The 11,602-nt window shown below is 41.3% G+C and overlaps 1 protein-coding gene across 1 annotated transcript in view; it reads right to left on the reverse strand.

Moving 5' to 3' along the window:
* The window catches only part of LOC104545680 (fibroblast growth factor receptor 2), a 16,869-nt gene that overhangs the window by 509 nt on the left and 4,758 nt on the right, over positions 1-11,602 (reverse strand). The window contains exons 4-8 of the mRNA XM_010190875.1: positions 10,941-11,131; positions 7,311-7,433; positions 6,280-6,350; positions 4,379-4,516; positions 3,462-3,567 (exon numbers count right to left, since the gene is read on the reverse strand). Coding sequence (XP_010189177.1) covers positions 3,462-3,567; positions 4,379-4,516; positions 6,280-6,350; positions 7,311-7,433; positions 10,941-11,131 — 629 coding nt within the window. The remainder of the gene's footprint in view (positions 1-3,461; positions 3,568-4,378; positions 4,517-6,279; positions 6,351-7,310; positions 7,434-10,940; positions 11,132-11,602) is intronic.

Here is an 11,602-nt window from a genome sequence, read left to right on the forward strand (position 1 = left end):
AACCCAACCCATACCATGGTCCTTTTCTGAAGTCCAACATCACCAGCATTAGCCGCGTCAGTGGAAATAAACATGGAAACCACATCAAAAGAGGACTTTTCACTCGCAATGATAAAAATGAAATTTCATCCTAAATAGAACCATTTTGCTTTAGCACATGGTAATGATTTGGAAAGGGAAAGATACTTCCAACTTTATATTCCTTTGGTCAGTTTGAATATCTGGTTTATATTCTGTGATATTAAATTTGTGTTTAAACATGCAGTGGCATATGTGCAAAAAAGAACTGAAAGGAAAACAAAAATAAATTCAATAGATTTGGGTTTTTTATACTACACATTCATATATATATATGTGTGTGTGTGTGTGTGTGTGTGTGTGTGTGTGTCCCAGAGTAGCCACGACCAAAGCAGTCATTATAAAAGGAAATAATATCTGCTGAATCCAAGTTTTGGGTTAAGGCTCTTTTGCTAGAAACAACAGTTTTGGCAGGAGAATAAAGTTATTTTTCCCCTTGAAATGTTCCTTCTCTTTCAACTTCTAAAGGCAGCTGCATTCATTTAAATGCAATCTCTTCATTTGCTAAACCACAAGTTACGATCGCATTGATGAGACAAGTCTTCCACCTCAGTCAGTGTTTTATGCCGCTGTGCTTAGGTTTGGGCTAAAATATGTTAACCAAGAACTAAATTAAGTCAGAAATTCAATAATTACCATATTACAGTTAAAAAATGGTCACCATGTTAAAAGAAGAAGGGAAATGTAAGTTTGCTAATGCTGACAAATACAGTAGGCAGCAAGAGAAGGCAGTTTGGATCTATGATTACTGCATAGGCTTTTAGAAGATCCACAAGGACAATCTTAACACATATTTATATATTGGCAAACCAGTCCTACGTGACCAGAAACAATCCAGATAGACAGAAGAAGAAAGTATTCCAGTATTTGAAGAACAGAGCTTTCTCGTGGGATATCAGGCATGGCTCATCACATCAAAAGGCTTGATACAACTAATGAATTCAGCATGGAAGGTGGGACCCTGATGCCCTCTCCAACCTCTTCAGCCAATGTCGAGGACCAAAGGCACATGGAGGGGCATAAGAAGTTTCCAGTATCAGGATGGCTCCTGGTGTCAATGTAACGACACAGCCATGAGGCTGACTCTTGGTGACTTCATAGGGAATCGGGTCTTTTGGGAGGAAAAACACCAAATCAAAACTAAACAAAAGCCCTCCACTCCAAAAAATACCAACAAAAAACCAACAGGTCATGATTCAGCATGGAGAGGAGCAAAACATTACCATTTAAGCAGAAATAATTACTTTCACAAATGCAGAAGAAGGTATTATTGGCTGTCCTAGCAATTTTTTAAGTTGTTGGGCAAACCAGGCTAACCCAGTGTCATTTTGGGGGGAAAAGGGAAAATGCCACTGTGGAGGGGATAAGCAGAAGTGTTGTCAGTCTGACGCACAAAGGATCTGCACTTCAGGAGAACTGTGCAGATTACACAAAATTAGATGTCTCAAAAGCACAAGCTATCGAGGAAAATGGGACATGCTGGCGGTCTCAGTAGAGTGAGAACATGATGAGCTTTCAAGAACATAAAATGTGCTGCAAAGACAAGTGAAATCATTTGCTCTTTATGTCCAGGGCAAATAGGACAAAAGCAGTATCTTATGATTAGAGATTAGGGAAAGCTTTCAAGCAGTAAGGCTAACGAAGCAAAGCAAGACTGTCAAGGGGCGACGAAGAAATGCAGCAGTGGAGATCTTTAAGGACAAGTTACATAAACATCTGTCAGCAATGACAAACGTATAGTGGATCCTGCCGTAGGCCGATCAGACGGACTGAATGTGTTCCTGAGCTTTTTCCAGCCTTTTTTTCCTATGATTCTAGTCTACAATAATTTATATAACCCTAAAGGCCTTTTCAGGTTACCTTTGAGATCATTCCAGGTCCACGAGCAGTACAGAATTGGGAAGGCAAGATGGCTAAACACACACAAAAAAGAAAGCAATATCCGTTCCCAGGCTCCGAATTGCAGCCCAGAACCTCCCTCTTGAATTTGCAGACGTGTATCCAGTCCAAGTCACCCAGCACAGCGCGGTGGCAGCACGCCCACCTCCAACCAGGCTTGTGAAATCGTGTAGAAATCAGGCAGGAAAAGACACGGTCAGCACTGGACGAGCAGAAAATGGCAACAGGACGCAGAGCTGTGGTACCAGCCCCTGCCCCATGTCTGAGCCATTCCTGAAGCATAAGCCTTAAAAAACAGAATTCTCATAAATTTATAGCTGCTACTGAAGCCAAAGAATCTTTTTCAACCAGACTGAATGAAAACTATCATGAAAAACAGCATCTCTTTCCTCAGGCTCTCCTGTCATCTCTATTGTGTACTGGCTTTTCTAAAGCTGCTTAATAATTGGTTTCTTATTTGTCTGATAATACTGAAAAATTAGAAAGTAATGTTGAGGACCCATATAAAGTGATCCAAATTTTTGTTCCCTACCTTTTCTCCTTCATAAAGAAGCAACAGCAAATGTGAAAATTTTATTTTGAAATGGTCAAAACAAGTTGTCACCACTTCCCTCTGTAAGGGTTTTGTTCTCGTTTTCTCCTCCCATTATACATATAATTTCTCAGAAATGACAGGAATTTGTACAATATTTCTGGGACACTGAGCATCTCCTCTCAAAAGAAGTTTCCACTGAAAGAATCAACATTTCCATCACTTGTGATCCTCCTCAAAGGTGCATGCGATTTAGTGATAAGAGAACTGATTCCTGTGTGAATACCCTAATCAGTGTGCTCCTTGCTAAAACTAATAATATCTCAGACCTCTGAAAGAATGCTCTTCAAATGAAACCTTTTTGCATCCATATATCCCAACCTGAAGCAGTGTTAGGCAGGACCTTTGGATAATTGGATGGCTGTTCGCACGCTCCCCGTGGGTCCTCGCTTCCTCCGCAGAGAGCTATTTCACTGAACCTAATTCACTCTCAGACATATAATCTGCAATCTAGCAGTGACAATTTCTCCTCTTCTGACCTACATATCATGTCAGGAAATCAGAGCTGATAAATGAAAAAAAAAACCAACACCGTGAACTCTTACATCTCCCCTTTACATGAAATTCACGTTGAAACATAAACATTGCCTCCCAACCTGCCACGTGTAAGTCCCTCGATACTGCCGTGCTAAAAAAACATCAAAAGATGCAAAGAGAAATAAACAAAAACACTTTAAAGATGTGTTTCTGTTTAGTTACAGAAATCAAGGCATAATGGCAAGAAATCAAAGATTTCATAGGATGCATAGTTTGGCTGCGTGTAACCTCAGAGGACAACGACAAACAGAGCAAGAGGAGAACTTGAGCAGGATTTCATAATTGAATAAATTCCGTCTGTCTCCTGAACCATTCGTCCTGACCAGCAGCTTACGGAGGGAAACAATTTACCTACCTCATTAGTTGTGAGAGTGAGAATCCGATCCAAGTCTTCTACCAACTGCTTAAAAGTCGGTCTCTGTGAAGGCACAGCATGCCAGCAATCTCTCATCATCATATAGCTGTAAGAAATACACATTTTCTTGGCTTAATTAAAATCACGCGTCCTTCTCTCAAACCTTTTCAGAGACAACGTTCCTCATCACAAGTAAAGCAGAGAGCACCCACAGCCTTACAGATGGACCACTGTCTTCCCCAAAATTGTACAATATTCTCACCTCCCTCAAAGGTGCATTTCTACTCCTGCATCTCTTGCCCAGTGCTTAAATTGCCTTTTTGTGGACCCAATCCTGTAGCCTTCAGTCCCAGGAATCTCAATGGTACTAAATTAACACATGCTTAAATATTTTGCATGCTAGGGATTGTGGTCTTTGTGAAGTGAAGAAATTAAAATGTGGAAAAAAAATTAAAAATAGTTAACTGAAACACCAGAAAGGGAAGAGAATCTCCCCTCATCACCAGGAGATAACGCTGTGTTAACGCAGGAGTTCCCAGACGTATTTTGTTACATACAAAACCAGTCTGATGTACCTTACATACGATTAGTGGTATGTGTGCCATTCAGGAATTTTCCATGTTAATGAGATTAAAATAAAACAAATACACATGTGAAAACACTGATGAAGACTGGTTTGTAGATGATCTCTTCTGTTTTCAGTGGGATCACAGCAGGGTGTGTAAAGAAGTATCCTCTGTCAAACACCTCCTGAAGACCTTTCCATACCTTTTCTTCACACATCTATACACACACAAACATCCACAACTTCAGAGTCAAGCAACTCTGAAAATGATTCTGCTGGGGGTAGCATTAACCATGGGAACTGAGCACAGTTTGGGCCCTTCCATCCTCGTACAGCAAACAAGGGTCCTTACAGTTCATTGGTGCAGTTGGCGGGTTTATCCATTCGGTGCCCTTCTTTAAGCAGCTTAAAAAGTTCCTCCACTGGGATTCCTGGGTAGGGTGATCCTCCTAACGTGAAGATCTCCCACATGAGCACACCAAATGACCAACTGCAAACCAAAGAGAAAACTGCATTAGTAGATCTGCTGAAAACAGAGAAATATCTGTGGCAGACACAAGGATTGCCAGTTTCTCTTAGGAGGTGCTTCAAGCGGCATCTGCCCAACTCCAAGCAGGTCATCAATCTATGGGGTGCCTCAGGTGCATGGGCAGGACAGGGACCGACCCAAGAATGTTCTCAAACACGCTCTTCGCCTTTTTCTGGTGTGCTGCGAGCACCCGAGTTTCCAGGGCTCCTGCAAAGCCCCGCGTCTGCACAGCTTAATTATTTACAGAGCAGTCACAGCTGAGCTGCACTGCAATTACACGGCAGGATATTTTGGAAAAAAAAAAAGCAGACTGCTCAAAACAAAAATATTTTGCATCATTCTGCTAATCCATTATTTTTTTGTTATTAATTTTTGTTAGGAAATGAAGGAGGAGCACTTTAAGCCAGTTTTCCTGCCTGATCACCGCCACCTCTGGAGCCTGCCCCATCTCGCCTCGCTGGCAACCCGGGGCTGTTTGGCAGGCGGCTGTGCCAGGTGAGCAGCAGCACACAGCTTGCACTGGCTCCTGTGGCTCTCCTAAGCTTTGCAGCAGTGTCTTTTAGTAAACTGCTTGCACAAACTTACAATAATATTATCTTTAGCTGTCTTCAAAGCTGCCACGGGGCCAAGAGCCTCCAAGCTCCAGCACTGAAACCCACGGCTGCCGAGGAGCTCAGATCAACTTCCAGTCCCGAATCAGTGAAGCAATTTACTTCACAGTCATTTAAAATATTTTGCCAAGATGCTATTTTCAAACAGAAGTTTGATCCACCCTTAACCTGCGCATGTAGTTTCCTTTGTAAATAATATAAAGATGGCAGGAAAAGCCTCAGTAAATGCTTTTCTTAAGGAGAAAGCAGCTCAGGAAGTGTACCCAGGCTAAAGAAAGAGGAGATATCTCTTTATTTTTTCCACCCTGTCCTTTTTCTTTTTAACTCTGCACCGACATGCATAAGTAACCTTTTACACCTGTGCTGGGAAGCATCCAGCCCTTTACTGTTAACAGCTTCCCTTGGAGAAATAAAATCCATAAGATCTTCATCTGCATTGCATAAAGTAAAAATACACATCTACTACACGAGTACAGTAGATGGGCCTAGGAAACTGTAATAGGAAGCAGGATAAATCCTGAGCTGTTGCATCAGCCAGCCACTTTGTGCACACATTAAAAGGTTTTGAAGTGTCAGAGTCCAATGATTTCCTACTGCATGTGAAGCACTGCTGGGAAGCAACACCACTTCTAAAAATCAGAGAAAACTTTTCCAGCTCATGTTTTATTATACCTATATCTTAGCACAAATTTTTATAAGAAGTTTTCAAGATATTTTTCTTCTTTCTTTTCTCTGTTTAAAAAATGTGAAGGAAGTCCAGAGCACGTCAAAAGCCAAGCAAATTAGATAGACTCTTTGTAGCTGCACATCCGTAAATAAGTTCAAGGGGGGAAACTTCCGCCCTGACAGAAGGAGGTTAGCATTTTCCACCTTTCATGTGCTTTGAAGCCAGGCAGATTAGTAACAGAGCACTGGTTAGCAGTCTACCATAAAATCCTCACTTTCTAAGGGCAAGTCCTGTTCCATCTATTAATATGTGAAGCAGAATGAAAACGCTTAAAGGTAAAGGACAACAGGAAAATACACTTAAAATACCTCAAACTTTGACAACTGTAAATCAAAACACACCCTCCTACCCACCCCTCAAGACTCCACTCAAATAAAGGCACTTACACATCACTTTGGTGCGTGTAAACTCTGTCAAACAGAGCTTCTGGGGCCATCCACTTCACTGGAAGCCGTCCCTGTGAGTTTGGAGGGGAAGGGAAGGAAAATTAACACAGCAGCAATTAACAGGATGGCTTCAACACCAATTTTTAAATAAGATTAATCAATTCTCAGAGATCAGTCTGCTAATGCAAACCAGCACACAGTTTGTCTTTAAAATTTCTAGGGAAAATATAGTTAAATGGGCTAAAGTAGGGAGACCGTTAAGCAAAATGGATATAAACACTGAAGACAGAATTAAAAGCATTGAGGGCTCCCAAAAAGTTCCTAGACCACATGCAGGAGAACGATAGGATAAGCACATCAAATAAAAAAGATCATTCTACTATGGCTCTTCAATGATAAAATAAACAACAAATAATCCTCTGAAATTAAAACTAGGCCTTTGCACACAAAGCCTGCTGTGCTCAGAGCCCAGGAATCGCACTAAATTTGATATGAAGAAGGTCCAATTCCTTCCATGCTCACATAACCACACCTGGTTGCTCTGTCTTTTGCAAGCAGGCAGTTATTACCATTAAAATGCCATTAATCACTTAGCGCTTCATTTTCATAGATAAGCCATTTGATGTGATTGATGATAATAATAATTAATATTTATACCAAATATTCTGTAGAACTGAATGAGTTCTGCAAAGTTCCCAGGAAAACCCAATCACAGTTCATCAGAATCTTAACAGATGCCCAGAGAAGGAGATGTATTTCCACTTTTTTAAGGTAATTGGCATCAGGGACACACAAAAATGCTTGGATTGTAGCATTTCTAATAAATCATACAATATTCAGCCTCTTTAGTTATCTTTTTGGCTGTCACTGTAAGAAGGGATGGAAATGCTTACATCCCCGATCCCTGTTCTCTGTCTGGGATGAAAAGTGAGGCTGCTGCACAAGAAGCCCATTAAGTTCATAACCATAGTTTTGAAGTGAATCACTGAAAGAAACACTTGTTTCCAGAGATAAGAAAACCATCCACTTACATTAGTAGTCTTTTTATAATAATCTATATTGTTGATGTCTCTGGCTAAGCCAAAGTCTGCTATTTTCATGACGTTATTTTCAGTTACCAAAACATTTCTTGCAGCCAAATCTCGATGGATACACTGGGAAGAAAAGGAAAGAAAAAAAGGTTCAGAGAAATAAACTGCTGTAAAAGTGACATTACTTCTACACCGTAACTAAGGCTCCTTGTGAGATTTTAACCTAAATCACAAGGTGGGAAAGCCACACAATTACTACAAGCCTGTGAAATACGATTTGTCTTTAATGACTGCGATCCATCCCCTCGGCTGGCGTTTCCAAGCTGAATAACAGCCCAAAGAAGCTTAGAAAAGCCTGGTTTATTTAAAACTGACATTTTGCTACGGCTGAAAGCTTGGGCGGTGGCCGAAATGATGCCACGCTGTGGTTCACTCCCCATTACACGTGCCCAGGTACAGCTATTGCAGCACTGTCATTACCAATGCTGTCGATGAGCGTTTTATTAAGTTGCTTCTCTTAAATGATGATTTCATCTCACCAGAGCTAAAACCTGACAGTCTGGATCACTGCAACCATTTTTAATATTAGAGATCTCAATATGAGATATATCCACAGTGTATCATTTCAGAGCAGATGTCTAGGGTGTGTGTATTTACTCCAATCATGAGACTGTAAGAATTTCATTAAAAAAACCCAAACCAACTGAAAAAAAACAACAACCCACAACCAAAACCCAAACCAACACAATCTGGGCTGGGCTGTTGGCTTTTTTAGACACCTTTGATACTGAAAATAAAATGTTATCTCCTGTGAGATTTTCCCTTCATGTCAGCATTATCCTGAAAACTTGCAACCGATTCTTGACACGGAAAGGACGTTGTGACTGCTCGGGATAGCATTGCTGTGTTTAAGTAGCCTTTTTGGGGTTGATAGCAGCAGGGACATGGTAAGAAACACTGCATTTGGATTTCCCCCAGATATTCTACTTCTTTTCAAGCTAAATGTCCCTTTTTTTTTTTCCTCCCTCAATTTTGGATTACTCTTTACGCTGTCCTCGTTATTTCAGCATGTGCACAGACATGCTGGACTGAACCACTACAAGAAAAACCTTGTACAACAGCCAATTTCTTCCCTGCATTATAACTTGCCCCAGCAATTTTCTGAGATCTCTGGATTAGCCATGGGGAACTGCCAGGAAAAACCTGCTCCAGCAATGCCTTCCCATGCACAGGACCAGACAACAGCACATGATTCCAACACCAAATCTGTCTTCTAATTCAGCATCAGCAACGCTACGGTAGCAGAAACACCATAGGCCAAGCCTTCCTATGTCATTGTTCCCAAACCCTACAAGAACACCCTCTGAGACATTAGGAACTCAATCGAGGCACCCCAAATACAAGTGTCCTCTGAGATGCCCCAGGACATCCAAACTATCTTGATGAGACCACCAGGGATGACAGAGTCTATAGCAGAACTCAATCCAGGCACCCAAATACAAGTGCATAATATCCTCTGAGATGCCCCAGGACATCCAAACTATCTTGATGAGACCACCAGGGATGACAGAGTCTATAGCAGACCTATGGCTTTCCAGAGCAGCAAGCTGGGGGTACTGTAGAGCATGTCAAATGGCATGAAGCACCTCTGTGCAAATACACCAAGTGATTCAAACCCTGGATCTGCTGTCAGTGTATTTTGGCTTTCTCATTTTTGCAGCTGAGACTCTTTCTATCTTCAAAATGGTGCCACCATTGATTTCCATAACTGGCAGGTTTCATAGCTGATCCTCTGGCTCTAATGATTTGCTATCTCTTTGCAGTGACCTGGGCCAGCCCCTGTATTTGGAGCTCCCCTGCGGTTCTTGGACAGTACTGGAAGGTCGGAGAGGATACATCAACAGAATTTTAAAAAGCATCCATACAACTTAGGAAAAAATATCCCGTTTCCAAAGTACAATTGCTTGTAAGACAAAAACTTTTTATAAGGCAAAAAGTAGGTGCCAAAATAATTTTTTCTTAATTTTTTGACATCTCAGTGAGCCATTTATTGGCTTGAAATAACAAGAGCACTGGGCTTCTCACAGCTCCTGCATGATGGAAATACCGTAAGAAGACCAGCTCTGTTGTTATTCTAGCTCAATAAATGGATCCCTAAGGGGAAAAGCACCAGTGAAATACAAACAGAAATGGTGGGATATCTGAGGAACCAGAATGCACAGTTTTACTTTGTGCTGCCTTTGTTTTCCCTCTGCCTTGTGCAATGCCTCCCTTTCTGTCAAGTTCAAGTGTTTCTGCAAAGGAACTGGATCAAGGACGAAATGGTTCTGCCATGTACACCTGGTGTGAGCACCCACCTCCTTGGCAGTGTCCACAACAGCACTTCAGAGCTTCTCAGGCAGACACTCGTTCTTGAGATTTGCCAATCAAAAGACTTATTTTTTTTCCTTTCACAACAGCTTTATTTTTTTGGGACATGGCTCCTTGTCAGGCAAACTTTTCATTTATCTTAGAAAGGGACACCCTGCAGTGCTTTACCTAATACAATACTCATGCTCACTCCATTAGAAGATTTGGTCTTGGTGTCATGCACGTCACCCTGTCTACCCTACTACGCTAAGAATTACTGCTCTGAAACAAAAGAATACAAGCAAAATTAGACCTCAATTTCCCCTAACCCCTACAAATGCAGAAAAGCAATTAAAAAAAACATGACTCCACACATGAGGACTGGAGGTTTACGCTCAGCTCTGGTCTTTGGTTAAAAACAGCTCCAAACTTGGGAGTGGACACAACGGGAAATCAGTCTAAATCCCACTAACCACTCCACAGCTCGCAGGAAGCACTTATCATCAGTATCTGGTGCTCTGGTTTAGACACTGGGTCCAAACACCACACAGGGTTTTCATGATTGCTTGTCCACCAAGCCACAGGATGTTTACAAGTCAGTTATACAGGGCTATTTAAGGTTTCATAACTATAATTTAATCAAGCTACTGGTTAGAAAAATGTTTAAAGAAAAATAGAAGAAATAAGTGTCGAGGGACACGACAGGATAAATAAATTCTTTCAACAGGCCTGGTCTCCTGACAAACATCAGTTTTAAGTAAAGCACATAATTTACAGTGACTAATTCATTCCACTTATTTTTGCCTTTTCTGTTTAAAATTTTTGTCCCGGCATCTTGTGGTCTTCTTAACTCTGCCTGTTATCATTCTGGAAATCCTTTCACTAACTGAATTCATTTATTTTACTTCACTACGTGAGCTGATTTGGTCGATTTGACTGGAAACAGAAGGCAAATGGTGCCTGCTGTCTCACACACAGGTGGAGTACAGTGACTTGTGCAATCAAGTGACCACCTGTGCTTTTGAATTCGAAGTGCAGGTATGTATGCAATATTTACTTTAAATGATCCGTTCCAGACCCCATTAAACAGAGATTAAAAACTTTACATGTATTAATTTTCCCACTGATCTGCAAGAGGATGGATTACACAACTTGTTTGAGAAAAGTCCTTTTCCCAGCAAATTCTTCCACACAAGCGAGACAAGAACAAAACTAAACTAAAAAAGGGCCGAACAAACATGCACCATGTGCTTCGTGCAGTATTTGCTGAGCTCTACCTACTTTTTGTGAAGCCAGGTACTCCATGCCTCTTGCCAGCTGGTAAGTGCATGACACCAAGTCCTTGAATGTCATCTGCTCTTCTGGCACCCGGTTGATATCGAACGAATACTCCATCCCCGGGGGGCGGCGTGCTCGCAGGTACTCGCGCAGGTTGCCTTTGGAAGCGTACTCGACTATCACGTACAGGGGACCTTTGGATAAACAAGACTGTGTGAAAACTGAGGTAAGGTCAAAGGGTAAAATGTTTTGCTGTAAAGAAGCTTTTAGCATCCTGTAATAAATGATCTGAATTAATCAATGTTTAACTGTGAAATCAGAAAGCATGACATGAAAGAAAAGGATGTCTGGACTGGGCAAAGTAACTGGCCCAAAGCTCCAGAGCAGGACAGTGACAGAGCCACAATGAGTGGATGAAAGTACCCAAACCCTGATCCAGTGCCTATTCCTTCCAGACCATGTACTCAAAACCAGGCATTTTCAATCAAAAAATGTCATGAGATCTCACATGAGCAGAAAGCACTTAAGATTTTTTAATTTCCACAATTTTATGCCATTCTGCGTGGCTTTACATGACATAATTAGCTTTTAATAAAAACACTGTGGTCTTTAGAGAGTAAAAGTGCTCATTTCAAATTCATGGGATACAAGTTCCACTAAAGCAG

Source organism: Mesitornis unicolor, unplaced genomic scaffold, assembly GCF_000695765.1.
Source record: "Mesitornis unicolor isolate BGI_N332 unplaced genomic scaffold, ASM69576v1 scaffold9448, whole genome shotgun sequence".
Taxonomy (NCBI): Eukaryota; Metazoa; Chordata; class Aves; order Mesitornithiformes; family Mesitornithidae; genus Mesitornis; species Mesitornis unicolor.